This window comes from Vicugna pacos, chromosome 3 (genome assembly GCF_048564905.1).
Source record: "Vicugna pacos chromosome 3, VicPac4, whole genome shotgun sequence".
NCBI lineage: Eukaryota > Metazoa > Chordata > Mammalia > Artiodactyla > Camelidae > Vicugna > Vicugna pacos.
Genome location: NC_132989.1, coordinates 43,352,113 through 43,372,381, shown reverse-complemented (window position 1 = coordinate 43,372,381; position 20,269 = coordinate 43,352,113). Strand labels below are relative to the sequence as shown.

The following is a 20,269-nucleotide window of genomic DNA, read 5'->3' as shown; positions in this document are numbered from 1 at the left end:
TTGAACATCTTTTTGTGTATCTTTTTATCATTTGTATGTCTTTTTGGAGAAAATGTTTATTTGGGTTCCATATTTTAATTGGGTTATCTGTTTTTTGCTATTGAGTTGTGTGAGTTTCTCATATTTTGAATATTAACCCCTTATTCAATATATGGTTTGCAAATATTTTTGGTGAGTGTAATTTTTAAGAGTTGTATAATATTACACTACAACTTTGACTAATCTGTAAAGTGAAATTTAATTTCTATTTCTTGTTTTAGCTGGACCTCCATATACTTTGTATTTTGGTATTAAATTCTATGCCGAAGACCCATGTAAGCTTAAAGAAGAAATAACCAGGTATAGTACTGACTTGGTTTTTGATCAGTACATGTATGACATATATATATAAGGCTTTATTTAAAACAGATCGGAGTCAAACATTTGGATGGGTGTCTGCCTGCACTTTGTAGCATATCTCCCGTGTGACTTAAATTTAAACTAGAGTTGCGTGAGGCAGTTCAGTGACTCATGATAGATGTGTTTGAACAGTGGCGTGAAGCCGGGTGGCATGATGATAGATTCTGCATCTGCGGTGGTGGGATATTTCAGTATCATTATTGTGAAGGATGCATTCGGCCTTTGAGCTGTAGGGCAGTAGCCATATGGACTGCGTCAAGGGAGGATATTTTGATGCTCAGTTTGCAAATGTAAATATAAACTTGAAGAGCCACTTATTTCTCTCTAATTGTTGTAGGTTAAATATCAGCTGTCTAGGGGTTTCAGTCATCTTTATGAAAAATGAAGAGATAATTGCTTTTAGTATTAAGGAAGAGAAAAAAAACTCAATGCTTTATAATGTATTATTTCACCTTTGTCATCAGATACTGATTTTATTTCAGATAAGGCAGAATTTCTGATTGGTATTGATTATATTGTTAAAACAGTCCGTGCCATCATTTGAAAGTGACTTATAAAGAGCAGACAACAGCATTATGTTTTCATTTATTCCACTAGTGACCTGACTGCATGTGGTAGCAAAACCAGAAGCATTTTCCTTAATTCTAAAAGGGCAGTTTTCCTAGTGAACCCGTCATTGGCTCAAATAAAGAAAGCCTAATGCATTGTTCAAAAAATTGGAAATCATATCTTTGATGACTAAGGCAGTCTATGGTTTTGCGTCTGTTCCATCCTTTCATCTTTTTTCCTTACACTTTCTTTTGTCTCGATTCTGGACTGCACACAGAAGAGTGACTAATTGGACCTTTCGTCTCTAGCTCTGAAGGGCTGTAATTAGGCCTCATTTGTAGAACTGTACTGATGTCTGCTTTCATGTCCTCCATCACCACATCGTTAGTGAGCACTTGGAAAAGCAGGTGCAGGTAGAGGCGTTCTCCGAGCACACCTCCACAGGAGTAGGGCCCTTGTGTCGCGGATGTTGAGGGGAGGCGTTGTGTTTACATGGGAGTTTCATGAATAGTCTTTGCTATCAGGGGGGATTTCTGAGTTGCGTGCTCAGGGGGAAACTGAGCCCGAGTGGTATAAAAGCACATTTATATCTGTAACTCACTAGGGAATTACAAAGGAACAACATTTTATTAAAATACAAGGAAAGTTCATTTTGAGGTTGTCAGTAAACTTTCTGTGCCTCAGCTTCCTCAACTGTAAAATTGGAGCTGTACCTGTCTCATAAGGTTTTTATAAGCATTAAATGGAATAATGTATGTAAATCTCTTACAAGTTGGTTGTGTTAGGCTCATAGGTAAGTGCTTGATAAATGTTAGCATTTATTATTCCATTCTCTCTTTGCTCTGGGAGTTCAGTGAGTTACATCTTAAATGAGAGTTAGATTCTAAAAGATACCTGATTTAGTGTTAAGGGAAAAAGACTAGTTTTATATAATGCATTACTTCACGTCTGTTCACCAAATATTGATGATGAACAGAAATTTCCCTTCAGAATCTACCCCTATGTCAGTAACAGAATCCATGGATTTGTGTGTAATGTGCAACCCCACAATATATTCAGTACAGCCTGTTTTTTCTCAAGTTTTCTATCAGATCATGTGCTTAAGAACCAGATGACATAGTTGGCTTACAATTAGTAGCCATGATCTACAATAATTTGTGGGGGTTTTTTGTCCAAAGCATATAATTGAGTTTAGGTAAGTTAAATGTGCATTTAATTTGAGATTATGTACTTACTATATCCTAAAGATAAAGTCATTGATTTGAATGAAAATATTAATTTAAATGATTAGGCATAATGGACCTTAAAAGCGGAGTCAGTTACATAAAATAATTTTGGCAAAAGTAAAAATTGAGACTAAAAGACAAAATCCCCCAAAATATGCTAGTAAAGAAGAAGCACTGGCCAGCATTTTCAAGTTGAACATTTATCTTGCTTCAGTTCTTTGGAAAATTGTTCCAGCCTACTCTATATTGGCTCTTAGGTTGTTTGTAATTTTTTAATATGAAAAGTAAAGCTATAGTAAACATGCTTTTACCTATTCTTCCATATGTATAGTATTTTTTTGAAAATCATACAATTTAATATGATTATTACAGACCTCTTTCACCATTTAACTCATTTGTTTTACTCCTGCCCTCGTGGATGGCTGTCTAGCTTGTTTCCTTATTAAAATTATATATAGCACTGCATTGAATCTTCTCATGTACATAAGTGATCATACTAGATGAAGTATTCCAGAAGCACATTGTATTTAGAGGGAAAAAATGAAGTAACTGGGATACACAGGAAAATAAAGTTTCAGACTATGGAAAACAAAAGTTAATAGAATTGCATCAACTTTAAGTAGCTGCTATGTACTCTACGGTGTTTTCTGAATAATTGAAGTTGGGAGACACTAAGGTCATATATCCTATCCTCCATTTTTATAAAACATTCCTGAAATGTCAACCAACTCCTTCTTAAACATTTTTAAGAGAAGAAACATTACTGCTTCACAATGCAGTAGGAAATTCAAGAAGAAATTTAAAAATCTCTGGAACTTCTGGCATCAGCTCTAGTTTTTCTCTATAGGTCTATGCAGAACAAGTCTCATTTCTTTTCTGTTTACCATCCTTTAAATAATTCGTGTCTCATGACATCTGCTAAACTTACTTTCAGCTCTGATTCATAATATTATGACAGCCTTCCATGTATAAGCTGTCATTCATAGGTCTGTGTCCTCTGCAGATCTGATAAGCATTAACACACATATTCCTTAAGAAGACAGGCTTTGGAGTCAGACAGGCTAAGTTTTGCATCCTTGCTCTGCCACTTCCTAGTGGCACTTGCTACCTTAAGAAGATTGCATAACCTTTCATTCAGTCTTGGTTTTCTCATCTGTAAAATGGAATTACAGTATTTTTTCAAAAAGATGGTGGGAGGAATATGTAAGTTAATACGTGCAAAGTACTTACCATAATGCAAACAGGTAAGTGTTCAGTAGATGGTAAGGGTGGCTAAAATGGAAGTAATGATCATTATCTTATCAAATTACTGATTAAAAAATCAAGGAGGAAAAGACCAACTGGGAGCCCTGAGGATAGTTCTTCCAGGTTAAAGTCAATCCATTAACAAGAGCATTCTGAGCGTAGTTGTTCACTTAACTGTGAATCATCCTACTGCTGCCCTCTAGCCTGCACTTCTTGAATTTGTCTGTAAACGCAGAATTCACTCACTCACTCACCCTCCATTCAGTAACTATAGGGAGCACCATTGTCCAGTGCACGGAGTACCAAGGAGATTCTGTAGTGACCAAAGAGAGCTATGTTTTCAGTCCCCTGGAGAGAGAGTACAGAGTGAGGGAGTGAGTCTGCCTATCACTTTCTTGACAACCTTATCTGTGATGCCATTGAAATGTTAACTTTTTCTAGATAAGAGAATATTGTGAGTGCCGAAGGACTTATTCATAATAAATACATTTTAGCTTCTAAAAACAGGTATTTATTTTTGTAATATTTTGTAGTACTTTGTTGGAGATTGACATTAAGCTTGTCAATTATTATATTATTATTATAATATTTGGTAATCCGTATTTTTCTTTTGGCGAAGATGAGTGTGTTTTACCTTCTTTATGAGCTGAGTGACCTTCAGTCACACATTCACTTCTGGGGTCCCTGTCTCCTGCTCTGAGTGAAGATGCTGGTTCTCAACACATCAGAGTTGGGGTGTGGTTACATTCCAGTATAGATGCCAAAGACACTTGTGACCTTTTAGAGGAATGTACAAATGCCCGGTGTTATTTCTCTGTGTTCCTGTGTTTTCATCATCGGTTTTAAACTGCGAAATGTTAGTCCCCCTCTCTGTCGTTTTCTCTTGAGAATCACTGGCGATTTCCTTTCCTGTTTTCCTTCTTCTTAAGCCATACATGCCATTTCCCCCACAATGTTCAATATTATGTTATTATTTAAACATTTCCCTCTGTCCCTCATATTTGAGTTTTATCCAGAACGATTAGACTCCTGTCACACGCTGTGCCTCCTCTCCGTGGGATGTGAAAAACAGTCCGGCCTTCCATGTAGGTTGGTGATCTCAGATTTCTCAGTGTCACATTCAGCTGGTGCCAGAAGTCAAACTTCTGCTTGTCCCCACATCTCTCAGTTCCCTTACCAGGGTCTCATGTCGCTGAAAGGTGGACTTCAGGCTTCACTGGTAGGCACATTCCTCACTGTCTTTAGCCCCAGAAATCTCAGGAGAACCTCCTGTTTGGGTTCCTGAAAGAACAGGGTCTCTCTGCCCCTTCTTTAAGCAGATCTCCTTTGCCCATTCTTGTCTCTGACATTTGTAAACTGTTAGTGGTCCTCAGCAGCTGGTATGCCCTTGGTGTCAGATCAGCTCTTTTTTGTGAACATTAGATGAACAGAAAACTGTGAGGCCAGAATTTTAGGTCCTTCTCTTATGTTACACAGGTTGTACTGTTGTCATAAGTGGGGTTGGGGGGAAGATGGGGGCCTTTCCTCCAGGGCTCATCGTCTTGCTTGAGTGACAGTGCATATACACCAGTATATTCATTTACACAGAAGGGTAACCAGTCACTGCTCTATGAAGTCTCTGCTTTGTACCAGAGTATGTTCTGGAAAGCTCCTTATTAAATAGATCATTTTAAATCAGCATTTTTTTTCTCTAATAGACATACCACAAAACTAGGGTCACAGTGTACTTCGTTGTTCAAACCCCAACACTTGGACGAGTGATGAGGAGAGTTATTAATAATTAGGCATATATAATAAGCATAAGCTAGAGCTGTCCTAGGCAAACTGGGATTTATCTAATTAAAACTGGAGCTAAGCAAGGACTCAAGCATTCAATCATAGCCTTAATCAGAATGATTTAGAAGGAAAGACCCAGCCACTCTAAACCTGTTATTTAAATAAAATATTAAATTGTACTTTGTCCCATAAATAGGCAAAATAAGTCATATATAGTTAAAAATAGGCCCTGAGATAAGATAAAATGTTTAGCACATAAAAATTTGACTTTGCTGTAGCATAGATTTGTCTAATATGATACTTGTTGTGATAAAGATTAATCAAATGATTACTTCAAAGTAGTTTACTCATCATCTTTGATTTTAGTGGAAGTTTTTAATGGAATGACTTCAAGATCTCCAGTATCATTAAAAGGCGAGCTGTCCAGGGAGGCTTGGAGGCTTGATTGAACAGATGTCCTTTTTCCTTTGTGAATTTCGCAGAGACAACAAAGAATGTTCTTTTTTTTTTTTCCCACATTTTCATCTGCCTGTTCATTCGTATATCCATCCATCAAGTCAACAACTATTTATTGAGCAGTTAGTGTGCTGAGCCCTATGTACTGGGAATACAGTCACCAGTGGTTTATAGTTCTTGTGTCTTTTACCTGCTTGTCTTTCTCTCTGTCAGCTCTGTCTTTGTTTTTTCATCTTCTTGTTTCTTTTTCCCTATCCCTTTGAAGCAAACTCTTGTGGGATTAGTTTCCTTGGTTTCTTCATTTGGGAAGAGTTTTTACTGCTCAGTCAAATGTTATAAAAGTCTTAATAGAGCTAGACAAATATGCATCTGTGATCCATTTCCATATATATATATATATATATATATATATATATATATATATATATATATGCATACACATACTTTGGGAAAAGAGATTCTAGGTTAACAATAGAAAAAGAGAGTGAAGCCAAATGCAAGTTTCCAGCAAGTAGTAGTAATTCTAGTGAAATGTCTCTCTATATATTTGCATTTAAGTTCTACTGATGTCACTTTACTCTGCTCTTCTCTTCTTCAAGAGGAACACGGATGAATATAACACAGTGGATTTGATATCTAAGATAAATATTTAGGGAATGGAGAATAGCTAAGTAGGGCTGGAAAAGTAAATGCAAATTAGGGAGTGAGGGTAGTCATTGGTTAATGGCAAGAGATTTGGCTCAAGAAGTAAAAGTCCTATAAGCTATCTTAGGGATCTTGGACTTTATCCTGAAGGCAAAGGGAAGCCTCTTAAGTTTTGTTTGTTTTGTTTTGTTTGTTGTTTTTTTTTAAATTAAGAGAGTGACATTATTCTATTTACCTCTTAAGAATCCTATTTACCTCTTGGAAAGGTTGTTTGGCAGGGAGTTAAGAATGAATAATGGCAGGGTAGTGAAGGTTTTGGAAATCCAGTGATTTGTGACCTGGACTGGGAGATGGAAAAAAGTGTGTAGACTCCAAAAAACAGATTTGGTGATTGAATGTGGGTGCTAGGGATTACACATTGTTCCTAGGTTTCTCTTACTGGGGTGTCTGGAGAACTGTGGTGACATTTCCTAGATGGGCAGTGGGGAAACTCAGGGTGGTTAAGCAGATTTTCACTTAAGCCTATGGTACAATCAAGGTTGATACCAGTCTTCCAGAAATAATCAGAGTAGCATCTAACGTTCTCTCACTAAGAACTTTGGTTGCAAGCATTTGGAGAAGAGAAACTTACCACAGCTGATTTAATTAATTTCCTGTGCTTTTTTTCTGCCCTTCCCATTGACATTGAGTCATCTTGCAAAGGCAGACAAATCACTAAAGACAGCCTGAAGTGTGTGTGTGAGAGAGAGAGAGAGAGAGAGTGTGTGTGTGTGTCTGTGTGATGGTGGCTCAGGCTCATTGTGTTGGTTCACAAACCTCTGGCCTCTCTCAGTAGCTAGCCTAGGTTGCATGGCATCCTGATTAAGAGAGTTCTAGGGTGAGATGGCCTGGGTTCTGCTGCTTAACTGGTTGTGAGATCTTGTGAAAATTTCACCTCTTTTTGTCTCTTAGTTTCTTCATCTGCAAAATGGAGATAATTATAATACTAAACCCCATTTTAAAGTCTTAAGTTATTGTATGTAAAATACTTGGAATGAGTTACTATATTGATGTTTGGAACAGTGGGAGGCATTATTATTACAACAGGTTTTCTTTCAGCAAATGGATGAGCCAAGTCAGAGATAATGGGCAGCATCTTAAATAAGCAGGATTGATGAAATTACATTCTTATGACCTTTCTGTCCTGTATCCATGATTTTAGACCCTGTAGATAACACATGGCATATAGGTTGTGTCCTTGTGATTTGTTCCTCATGTCCCAGTGAGAGCATGTCTTAGTAGTAGTGGCAGAGGCAGTAGTGGAGATGGTAAGAATAGCTTATATGTAACCTCTGCGTCAACCTTATGAGGTGGAAATATTTCCTTGTCTGTTTTACCACTGAGAAACCTGGCTGTTAGGTGAACCAGCCGCCCAAGGCCACAGAGCTAGTGAGTCCTGGAGCTGGGATGCAATTCAGCCAGTTTAACTTGAGAGCCTGCACTCTTCAGCCACTGCCTTGATTGTCTCTGCAGTGTGTTTAATAGTCCCAGATCACTCAACAGCCTCCCAACAAAAGAGCAGAGAGTGGCTTTATTTTCATTAAAGTTGATGGGTTTCAGGGTCTGAAACTACACATCTGGATAGTGGAAGATGCCATTAATCTCTTTTTTTTTTCCCCATTTCTCTTTTAGATATCAGTTTTTTTTGCAGGTGAAGCAAGATGTCCTTCAGGGCCGGCTGCCCTGCCCTGTCAACACTGCTGCTCAGCTGGGAGCATATGCCATACAGTGTAGGTTCTACTTAAGCAAATACACTTCAGAGGTCTTGAGAAGAATGTATGAGTTTTTCTTTTTAAACAAGTTTCTATACCAAAGTTCTTATCAAATGACATTTTGCTGCAAAGAAATTGAATTCAGTCAGAATTTAAGTTGTAATCAGTATTCCTTCAGAAGAGGTAAAAATGAAGCCTGTTAAATGTCCCTTGTAGTAGGTCATGTGGAGTTTTAGTCACAGAAATAGGATTGATCTTGATTCAGTGGAGGGTCTGGAGATCTGTTCTCTTCTCCATTCCGCCTGAGTCAGTTGATCACTCGAAGCTGCTCTGTCTCAGAAATCCCATTGCTTCCGAGTAGCTGCTGTGAAGGTTCCACGTGGGCAGGTGCCATCGCCGGGTTAGGGTGTGGGCCATGTTCAGCACCCATTGTGCCTTGGCTCTTGACATCAATATGGTGGCCATGTGTGGAGCTCCAGGTTACGTCGTCCTTTTGGAGGCTGAAGCCGAGGCTGTTTCCACTTACAATTACTGAGTCCCTTCTAAGAATCAAGCCAAGTATGGGGGTGATGAGACAGCATTTTCCTTGTCTGTGCAGTCTTTGCAGACCAGAAATAGTCTAGAAAAAATGAACTGGGTAACTGGATTGGGTTTGGAAGGTAGATTAACATAGGGAGCAGAATTTTTATAAGAATAATATAGTGAGCTTTCTGGTTTCATTTTGTTTCTTTGTGTAAGCTGTAGTGGGGTTGTGTGCAGCATTGTATTATAGTTCCATGACCATTATTTGGGGGAAATACATTTTGAATCATATGCTCTATCTCTTGGGGTCATTGCCCTAGAGAGGATGTATTAGGGTCATGGTTGTTTTTCACCTTGAGTATTTCCAATATATACAGGTTAAATTATTTACAATATTTTACTTTATATAAACTGGTAAGAATAATTTAAATGAAAATTATGATATAGTCTTTCAGAAAGCAAAAATCTTATGTTTTTAAGATGAGATTTTGTTTATACTATCCGTATATGCTCCTCAGAGTGGTTTTAAACTAAAATTATTTAGTTACTATCTTATATATATTTATTAATAAAACATCTGAAGAAAATGTTTAGGCATGATAGGAATATTTTTATTCCTATATTTTTAGGAATGTTTTCCTCAAAGGGGAAAAAATACAATTTCTTTCTCTTTCAGCTGAACTTGGAGATTATGACCCATATAAGCACACTGCAGGATACGTCTCAGAGTACCGGTTTGTTCCTGATCAGAAGGAAGAACTTGAAGAAGCTATAGAAAGGATTCATAAAACTTTAATGTAAGGATCACATTTTATTAACAATAATCAACCTGTTGCATGTTAGAGCCCCAGAACTTCATCTTATAACTCGAAGATTATGCTCTTTGACCAGCGTTTCTCCATTTCCCAGCCTCCTGGTCCCTGGTAACCACCATTCTAGTCTCTGTTTTTATGAGGTCGGCTTTTTTTAGATTCTACATACAGGTGATATTATACAGTACTTCACTTAGCATTATGCCCTCAAGTTCCATCCACTTACTTGAATGTTGTGGTGAACAATCTTCATAGATTTCGAAAGTATTATAGTGCTGAGTTTTCTAGAGTACCGTTACATAGTGTTATATGTCAATTATACTTTAATAAAGCTGGAAAAAAAGAATCCCATTTTATGTTACTTCACCCATCAAACATCATCTTATGTTATTGGCAGACTTAAGAAACATTTCTTAATAAAGTCTTCACTGGTGCCTTGAAAACTTTCTCTTTTTAAAGTTTTTGGGTTTTTTTTTTTTTTTTTTGCTGATAACACTAAAATGCTCATAGAAAACCCAAACAATTTAAGAAGCATAAAGGAATGAGTGAATCCCAATACCTGAAGTCAACATATTTTTAGTTGACGGCCTTTCAGACCTCTCCCTGTGCGTAATTTCCCATAGAGAAAATTTATTTTGTATTGTTTTGTATAGATTTATGTATATATGATTTTACATAAATGAAATCATTCTGTATCTACTGTTTTCTGCAGTCTTCTGTTTTTTTCAGTCACCAGTACCTTGTGATATTTATTTTGTTAACTATAAATATATTGTATAATCACACAAGCTTCAATGTATTCTGCATTTGTTCCATGTTAGGTATGTAAATTCTTCACAGTTACGAGCAAAGCCCTATTCAGTCTCCAGCAAAGAATCTGGAAGTCATGACACCAGTGTGGAGCCTCAAAGGGTATTATGTTAATACCACATGCACTTCTGAGAAATATACATGCTCCCCTAGTAGGATTTTCAATTAATGGCCCGCAGCATTGAAGTTATAATTTAATTATAGTTATTTTGGTTAAATTCTCTATACTGATTAACTTTGCTTTATTGCCTCTTATGTAACATTCCCCCTTGAATTTGCTTGATTTCAGATCTATTATAGTTAAGGGGAAAAAATGTAGAATTAATCTGATCAACAAAAAATGTTTGCCTAAAGGATCTGTTTCAGTGAGTAGCAGGAGAAGTCAGTTGCTGAATTGTAATCAGAGAAACCAGGCCTTCCACCTTGTATTAGCATGCCCCAGAACGCTCTCTAGCCTGTTTATAGAGTCTTTCATTTTAAGGTTTCACTGAAGTGGGTGCAAAGAGGGTGCCTGTTACCATATTATGAAGGGCAGCGTGTTTGACACTTTATGAGAATACTAATTCTCCTAGGAGTTTCAGAGTACAATGATGTTTTGAAATTATCAAAGAGCTTTGGGTAAAGGGCCTTATATGTTTTATGTAATGGTGCTGACAGCGTGACTCTTATTTCTAAGAGAATAAAGCTTGATCAAGGTTTGGTACCTTTCTTGTGTCTAATTTGTGGTGAACAATCTTCATAAATTTCGAAAGTATTATAGTGCTGAGTTTTCCAGAGTACTGTGGTTGAAACATGGGATTGTATTGCAGCAGGATTTCTTAATTTTTAAAAATTCATAATTCCTTTTGTTAACCACTAAAAATCTCTGTCTCCCTCTCTCTCTGTCACCCCCCCCACCCATGCATGCAGAGGACCACTTATCCGTGGGGATTCCTGGCACATGCTTACCTTCGTTAGGAATGAGTGCTATTTTCTGTTTATTATCACTAGTGAAGATTTGGGGGAGATCTTTAAGAAAATGACAAATAGTTTTGCAGTTTCTAAATAACTACATGTGTACTCAGGAGACGCTGAGGTGCCCCTGTTGGGTGGTAGGGAGCCCTCTCTCTCCTTCCCACCCCTGCTGCCCTTCTTTCCCTCCCAGTGAGGAGCTGCTGGTGCATGGAGACACTTCACTCTTTGTAAAGAGCATGCTTTTTAATTTGAGGGCTTATGTACTCAGTAATCTCTTTGGGAGTTTCTGAAACTGAGACTTTATAATACATGTTGGGCCATTGGGATTGGCCATAATGAGCAAAAATAGATTTGGTATATGGAATTAACTAACACAAGTATCACTTCAGAGTGTAAGATTTTATTACCATGAAGGCATTGGCCTTCTAGAAATGCAAAGGCTTATGTTTGCATTGGCACAAAGGATTATTTATTTTTCCAGTGAAAATGGTTTACATTCCCTGTGAGTGCAGTAGCTATCAGTAAGTAAGGCTCTTTGTTTTTGTGCTGGGTGCAGGGGTCAGGCTCCTTCCGAAGCAGAACTGAATTACTTGAGGACTGCCAAATCCCTGGAGATGTATGGTGTTGACCTCCATCCCGTCTATGTGAGTAACATTTAATTAACACAAAATATTTTAAGCTGATGACATTTTTCTTAAAAAGTCACTGAAACTCCCAAAGGAAAGCAGCAGTCTTGTTGTTTAGCAAGCAGATGATACTTTTTCATGTGTGTTTTTTGAACACAAGGAATCTCTTGCGTGGATTAAACCCTAATGAGTTTTGCATAGAAGTCTGTGATTATATTTCCCGATGTAGAAAACAATTAACTGGGCTTGAAAACACAATCTGGATAACAGCTCCAGAGGGCTTAGCTAGATGTCAAAACAGTTTTAAATTGGTCTGTAATTGATTATATTAGACAGAAAACAAGAGGATTTTCCAAAAATAGATTTTATGGCTGAAAATCACTTATAAAATCACCTGCCTGGTAAAGTAGGCTTTAGGCAACAGAATATGTGTAACTATTGGTGGTTCTATGTTGGATGTTCAGGTTCTGTCAATTTTAGGGTTATTGCCTAATATAGTTATTGTACCGCTTACCTAGGAACAGTTTTGCAGCTTTTCTTCAGTGGCTGATGAAAGCTTACTTGAATGCAGTCAGTGAGCAATTACACTGAATCTGCACTGAGTGTTCTAGATCCAGGTCTTAAACTTTGAGCCACTTCTCTAAGGTTACCAGTTGGTTTATTCTATGCCAGGGAGATTGGACTGTCATTGCCTTTCATTTTATGAAAGTTTAGTTATCAGTAGACAAATGTGATGATTTGAGAAAATGAACCAGGTGCCTTATTCTTTACATGAAATTAATCACTAAAGATTACATGTACACTGAGTTTGTCAATTGGATTATGGATCTAATTTTTTAAGGAACTTGACAAAACCTCCTGTAATGCGAGCAACTCATTTATACATTCACTTTGTAATATGTCTTTTGCTCATCAGAGTTTCCTAAAATAAGAAATCATCTCATATTGTAAAGAATTAGAAGCATCCCTGGGTGTACTGTTAATATGGAAATAAAAGTTACATATTTGGGAGAGGTGGTAGTTTCTTGATAAATTAGATTCTAATTTCATTAAACCATTAAATATTCCATACTACTATCCTTTAAAAATACTTCTAAAACTTCATGGGATAGTTATCTTTTTTCTCTTCTATCCACATTAATCTTGTTAGGTTTTCAGTTTTTTAAAAAATATATTTTATAGGAAATGTATAAAGAGAGAATCTTCTGCAGAATGTTCTGGCATTTGTGTAATGTTTATCCTAATTTGAAAATACTTTTTTTTGTGGGCAATGGAAATTTATGGCAAACGAACCCACTCCATTAGAACCTCTACCATACATTCATTTAAAATCAAATTTTTAGAACTGAAAGTGAGCAACAGCTGATTTTTTCTCAAAGCACATTTGTTATCTTACATTCCTTGGGAATATGACTTTGCAGATTGTTGTTTGACCTTAGAGTAGAAATAAGATTAATACAAACACTTCTCTGCATGTTCTCTGCATGTCCTCGGTACCCATTCTTTTGTGACCTTTTCATTTCAGAATCCCATTTTCTTATTTGGGATTTATTATTGCCTGGAAATTAAGGGTCTCCAGTCTTTACCAGAAGAGATTGTATTTTTAAATTTTTGAGCAGTCTTAAAGTCACAAATGAAAGTAGGAAGGAGCATGCTGGGGACCTCAGAAAATCTAAGTGTATGTCTGCAGGTGGCTGTCTGAGCTTTCTGGGGCGGGTGGTGTTGACCCAGGCCTCATGATTGTCCGGATCAGAGAGTGAGATCAAGATGAGCCCTTGGAAGGGACCCTTGAGAGCAGCCAGTGGTTGTCAGTTCTTGGCTGCACAGAAGAATCACCAGGAGCATTTATGCGTTTTTGATACCTGGGCCTCTCCATTTCAGATTCTTGTTTAACCAGTTTGATAGCACCCAGGCATCAGCATTTCAAGCTGAGTAAGTGATTCTAGTAAATGTGCAGCCAGAGTTGAACGCCTTTGTAGAAGCAGCATGGGGTGAATCAGTCAGTGACCCGATGGGTAGGCAGTCCAGTTTCTTTTAATGAACTGAGGTGACAAATTAGAATGCACTAAGAAAAATTTTCTTAAAAACCTAAAAAAAATGAGCAGCAAGTTAGCTACAAGGGTAGCTTAGCTAGCTCTAAGCTGATGTCCTTTAAAAACTAGATCCAATATTAATGCAACAGATTACATTTGTATGGCCAGTTCCAGTTTGGGAAAGAGTTTTTTCATGAATAAATTCATGGTTATAGGCATATGTTTGTTTTGCAGGGAGAAAACAAATCTGAGTATTTCTTAGGATTAACTCCGGTTGGTGTTGTTGTCTACAAGAATAAAAAGCAAGTGGGGAAGTATTTCTGGTAAGTTTAACTTGAGGGCAGAGTTGGTATTAAAGCTATACACTGGATATATTGGGCTTATGGGACTTGTGTGTCTTTGAAAGTGTTGGGGAAAAGAAAATCAGTACATTTCCAGTGGTTGTAAAGTAAACGAGTGAAATTGGGAATAAGTTTTATTCCAGCGCATCTCTCCATGTATATTTTCTCTGTACATTTCAGGCACTATGATTCTGGACTCTTGTCCGTGGAAGCTGTGTGTAGTAGGATTTCCTAGTCATTCCAGTGTGCGCTGGTGGGCTGTGGGCCCAGGACTACTTTGAGTTCTACTTCTAAATAGGGAGAGATCTGAGAGAGAATGGGGAGCCGATAGCACTACACTGTGTCTGGGAAGACAGCACTGGCAGGGCCTGGGGATTCCAAACCTGTCTACATTTACAGGAGAAGCCAGGGGAGTGAGAATGCAGTTTTGTTCAGAAAGGTGTCCAGAGCAAAGGATGTACAGGAAACTCCGCAGTCACAGTAGCAGTCCATGAAAGAACCAGTATGAACCAGTCCTTCCACTGGATACTTCTCTGAATTTCTGATTAATTCTTAACAGCAGTACCGCCACCATCTGCTTTGTTTTTCAGGCCTCGGATTACGAAAGTTCACTTCAAGGAGACACAGTTTGAACTCAGAGTACTGGGAAAAGATGTAAGTTTGTGTTTAGTGCTTAGTTTACCCAAGACAGGAAGTCTTGTCTGCTCATCAGTCACTTATAAGACACAGTGAAGTAAAGCTGCCATGTTGTCCTCAGCTGTAGGCACAAGGAACCAGGTTAACTAACTTGTGTGCACTCCCTCTTCTCCAGGTAGGGAAGGGGAAGATGTGAGTAGAAATGAGTGAACTGGTAATGGAGAAATGTCATTTCAGTTTTAGCGAAGTACAAAGACAAGTGTCTGTAGGGCACAGGAGAGACTAGGAGGTGGTTATCACTATTAGGGCAATTCGCCCTTCAGTGTAGTCTGTGAAGGTAGGAGTCACATAATCAGAAGGGCACAGCCTGCATTCAAGATACAATGTGTCCTAATTTTGTCCTGAGGTAAATTGATCTACCTGTAGGAAGTCACACTTCTGGATGCTTTCAAGGGGGACTGTAAGCCAAGGGTGAAAAAATGCTGACCATTGCTCTGTAGCTTGGCAGTGACCTCCAGGTCTGTTTGGGTAGCGGGCACAAGATCTGCCAGAGCCTCGGGCTGCTCTCATGCCTTGACAGGTAGCTTTTAGGAAACTGGGCAAAAGAAGGCAAGGATGTGAAAGTTTCTTTTAATCTCCCTGTGAAAATAATGCTCCCTTGAAGTGCTATTACTATAATCCACATTTATGGGATACCTGGGTGAAAATATGATGTAGGAGAATTCACCCTTCTGTCTCTTTGATACTAACTTTATGCAGAACAAAAACTTCAGTGAATTGAACTGGCTTTGTAAAAAGATACTTGTGAAAGACAAGGTAAAGGAAATCTCCTGATGCATCCACAAGCTGAGAGTCAGGGAAAAAGAATGGCTGCAACTGCTGTTGGAACATGGTCTCTGGCGTAGTGCCTCGCATGTCACGGGGGCTCAGCAAATACCTGTCGCATGATCAGAGAACTGATCTACTGTGGTGGTGGACTGCCAGGTCAGAAAACCTGATACTACTACTTGTCCTTCTAGAAAAATACGAACTCCCGGAACTGTGTGACATGCTGCCAAGTACTGATGCAGTAAAATTGGATTTTGAAATGAGTTTTAACTTGTAAGGAGTTTTAAAAGAATGATAGTCTAAAAGAGTTTTAAAAGAATGATAGTCTAAAAACCTCATAGTAGTTCTTAACAGTCTAGTTTGAAGAAAATCCAGTTTTCTTCAACTCCTGATTAGATACATCAGTCTTAAAAGATGTGCTAATAAAAGTTTGACTTAAAATCATCCAGAAGTAAAATAGCTCATTAAATAGCAGTGTTACACAGTTTTCTTCCCATCCTGACGCTGGTTTCGCATGACTTAATGTAAGGAGTAAGAGCTGTTTAATACACTGAAAATAACATTTCAAGTTTTTAATAAGAATATGGTAATAAAATAATAAGACCTTTCATGGAAGCATTACTATTATTCAAACTCATTTTTCCTCTTAGATCTAGGCTATTTTTGTGAATGAAGTCCTTTGGTGAACTCCTTTTACATTATTGTTACAGTGCCTTAAAATGCCTTCCTTTGCCTTAAGTTGAATATCTGGTGAGGTTTCAATTAATTTGAATTTCCTGCATTTCTTCATTATTAGGCAAAAACAATGACAAAATTGATGGAATTGTTATTTTTTCCTTTTTTTAATTGAAATATAGTTGATTTATAATGTGTTAATTTCTGGTGTACAGCGTACTGATTTAGTTAGTTAGACAGATAGATAGATTGATCGATAGATAGATAGATTGATAGATAGATAGATCGATCCTCTTTCATATTCTTTTCCATTGTGGGTTATTACAGGCTTTCGAATACGGTTCCCTGTGCTATACAGAAGGACCTTGTTGTTTATCTGTTTCATATATAGCAGTTTGCATCTGTAAATCCCAGACTCCTAATTTATCCCTTCCCCACACTCTTTCCCCTTTGGTAACCATAAGTTTGTTTCTATGACCATGAGTCTATTTCTGTTTTGTAAATAAGTTCATTTGTATCATATTTTATATATGTGTGTGTGTGTGTGTGTGTGTATATTTATTTATTAGATTCCACATATGAGTAATATTATATGGCATTTGTCTTTCTGACTTCGTCTAGTATGATATCTCTAGGTCCATCCATGTTGCTGCAAATGGCATCATTTCATTCTTTTTATGGCTGAGTAGTATTCCATTGTATATGTATATACCACATCTTCTTTATCCAGTCATCTATCAGTGGACACTTAGGTTGCTTCCATGTCTTGGCTATTGTAAGTAGTGCTGCTGTGAATACTGGGGTGCATGTATCTTTTTAAATTACGGTTTTGCCTGGATATATGTCCAAGAGTGGAATTGCTGGATCATATGGTAACTCTATTTTTAGTTTTTTAAGGAACCTTCATACTGTTTTCCATAGTGGCTGCACCAATTTACATTCCCACTAACAGTGTAGGAGGATTCCCTTTTCTCCACACCCTCCTCATCATTTGTTATTTGTAGACTTTTTAATGATGGCAATTCTGACTGGTGTGGGGTGATACTTCATTGTGGTTTTGATTTGTATTCCTCTAATAATTAGCAATGTTGAGCATCTCTTCATGTGCCTGTTGGTCATCTGTATGTTTTCCTTGGAGAAATGTCTCTTTAGGTCTTCTGCCCATTTTTTGATTGGGTTGTTTGGTTTTTTTAGTTATTGAGTTGTATGAGCTGTTTGTATATTTTGGAAATTAATCTCTTGTTTCTCATATCATTTGCAAATATGTTCTCTGATTCCATAGGTTGTCTTTCCACCTTGTTGATGTTTTCCTTTGCTGTGCAAAAGCTCTTCAGTTTGGTTAGATCCCATTTATTTACTTTTGCTTTTATTTCTGTTGCCTGGGGAGACTGACCTAAGAAAATACTGCTACAGTTTATGTCAGACAGTATTTTGCCTATGTTCTTTCCTAGAAGATTTGTCATGTCTTGTATTATGTTTAAGTCTTTAAGCCATTTATTTTTGTGTATCATGTGAGGGAGTGTTCTAACTTCATTGATTTACATGTGTGTGATTTTCTTTAAATGGCAGCCTCCATGGTGTGACCTGGTTTCCTCCACACACAGCTCAGTCCCTTTGCCACTGCATCTCTGAGAAGGAGTGGGTGTTTGTTTGGGTGCAGCCTGTAATACTCCTTGCTTCTAGGTCTCAGTTAAACTTAGTGGCAGTAATCTTGAGTGAGGTGGCAAAGCAGGTCACGTATAACTCAGGCTCGAATCAAAGGGGTTTTTAATTTTAGTTTATTAAACAGCACATTAATTTAACCAAAGCACTCCATTTCCTGAGTATTTTGGCTTTGCAAGTCTTTCTTCTTTCTCCACCAGGGTACCTCTTTGTGAGGTGGTGATTTACATAATGGTAGAATTAAGTTGATTATGATGGAGGCCTAACTGTAATCATAGATTAAATTAAAAAAAAAAGCCCCCTGAATTCCATCACCTGGAACAGTAATCACAGTCAGCTTGCAAAATGATTGAAATACTTATTCTGTGGGTTTTCTGGTCAGCTGGTCCAGTGAGAGAGACTTATCTCTGTATGTTCAGTGCTGTTAGGGCTGAATTCAGAGATTAGTTCTCAAAAGAGCAGCAGTGTCCTACAGATAAAAGATTTCCCTGGTGTCACACTGTGCCACTAATACTGTCCAGTTCTGCTTTTTAATATTAACTGTGTCTAATATAACACATTGACATATCTTAATAAGTACTAATGATGTACTAGCATGTACTGATTATCTGGTCATGCATTTCTTTGCATCCACAAATAACAAGCTCATCTTCCTTACCCTTCTGACAGATTCAGAAGCTAATTATTATAAATATTTTTATGCATTACTTAAGCTTCAAAATAGGTACTGTGGTTTAAATAAAGATCTTACATTATGATTGTAGAAATCTGCAAATTACACTATAAAGAAGAAAGTTTAAATTATCTATTAATTTAAAATTCAGAGGTAATGATTATGATTGTTATTTTGGTACAGTCCCTTTCAGATTTTGCCTTGTTAGACTGAACAAAATCACCACCTCACAAATATGAATATATGTGTAGATATATATACACACATACATACATATATACATATGTACACACATACAGACATACATATATACTCATACATACATACATATATACACACATATGTATGTCTTCCCCTATGTGGTTTTGTACACAGTTTTTATACTTTATAACATATCTTAGGCATTTCTCCTTTTATTATATTTATTTATGTGTGCCTGTATGGTGTTTGGTAATATATTTTACTCTTTTTCTATTTATTACAGATAATTTTTTCCTCTTATTATATCTAATAACTTTTTTTTAATTTTGGTGGTAGAGGTGAAAGCTATGGAATTTTACATTTATCTCAAATCTGGCCATTTTGTTGAATTCTTGTATTCTAGCCAAGAGTTCTTAATTTGAGTCTTATAAATTTTTGTAGGTATATAGTTGTATCACTCACAAATAAAAGTAGTTTATTCCCTTGTTTCTGTTATTTAATAAAGTTTCATACTTTATAGTGTTGGTCAGAACATCCAGAAGACTGTTAAGTGATATTGCAATATCAGACATCTTTGATTGGTTTTTGATTTTAATGGAAATACCACTATTGTTTTACCATTTATATGTCAACTCTTGGTTTTAAGAATGTGTTTATTACTAGGGGTTTAAATTTTTTAAAAGTTTGGATCAAATGGTTGATTTTCCCTGAGTGCCAAGATTGTTACTTGTTCACCCATTCAACGGCTAATGCTTATTTAAAAAAAAAAATCCAGGTGAGAGATGATAGTGGCTGGGACCAGAGTAGCAATATTCCAAGTACTGAGAAGCTGTTGGAGTCTGGATTCAGCTACATGGTTTTGTGGATGTGGGGAGGTATGAGAGAGAGGCGTCCTGGTGATTTCAAGGTGTTTGGCATGAAAGGCAGGAAGCGTGGAGATGTCGTCAAGGGAGGTGGGGAGGGCTGTGAGTAGAGCAGGCTTGGGGGGAGGTCCGCAGCCCCGTTTTTAACCTGCTGAGTCTGAGATGTCTGTTAGACATCTAAGTGGGGACATTGAATAAGTGGGCTGCGTGAGCCTGGCGTTCAGGACCAAAGTCTGGGCAGAGTACTTAAATTTGCGAATCGTTGACATGCCCTGGTATTCGAAGCCACGAGGTGGTATGAGACCACTAGGAGTATGAGTGTCAATAAGAACAGAAGAGGAAGAACCAGAAAGGAGGCTAAGAAAGAACCACTAAGAAGGTAGAGAAATACTAAATTGCCCTCACCTTTGCCAAGTAAAATACATGTGTTAAGTAAGTGTCCCGTGATGCTGATATGTCAAATCAGATAAGGACTGAGAACTGACTGTTAGATTTAGGAATGTAGGAGGTCATTGATTTAACCCAGCAACTCCCCTCGTAGGTCTGTGTACCCTAGAGAATCACAGGGGGCATGTATATTCATTGC

General features: G+C 37.5%; 1 protein-coding gene across 2 annotated transcripts in view; it reads left to right on the top strand.

Moving 5' to 3' along the window:
* The window catches only part of EPB41L4A (erythrocyte membrane protein band 4.1 like 4A), a 220,134-nt gene that overhangs the window by 120,530 nt on the left and 79,335 nt on the right, over positions 1-20,269 (top strand). For both annotated transcript variants that reach the window (XM_072958158.1, XM_006203963.4), the window contains exons 5-10: positions 261-339; positions 7,968-8,065; positions 9,246-9,366; positions 11,702-11,789; positions 14,039-14,127; positions 14,736-14,799. In XM_072958158.1, the coding sequence (XP_072814259.1) occupies positions 261-339; positions 7,968-8,065; positions 9,246-9,366; positions 11,702-11,789; positions 14,039-14,127; positions 14,736-14,799 (539 nt within the window). The remainder of the gene's footprint in view (positions 1-260; positions 340-7,967; positions 8,066-9,245; positions 9,367-11,701; positions 11,790-14,038; positions 14,128-14,735; positions 14,800-20,269) is intronic.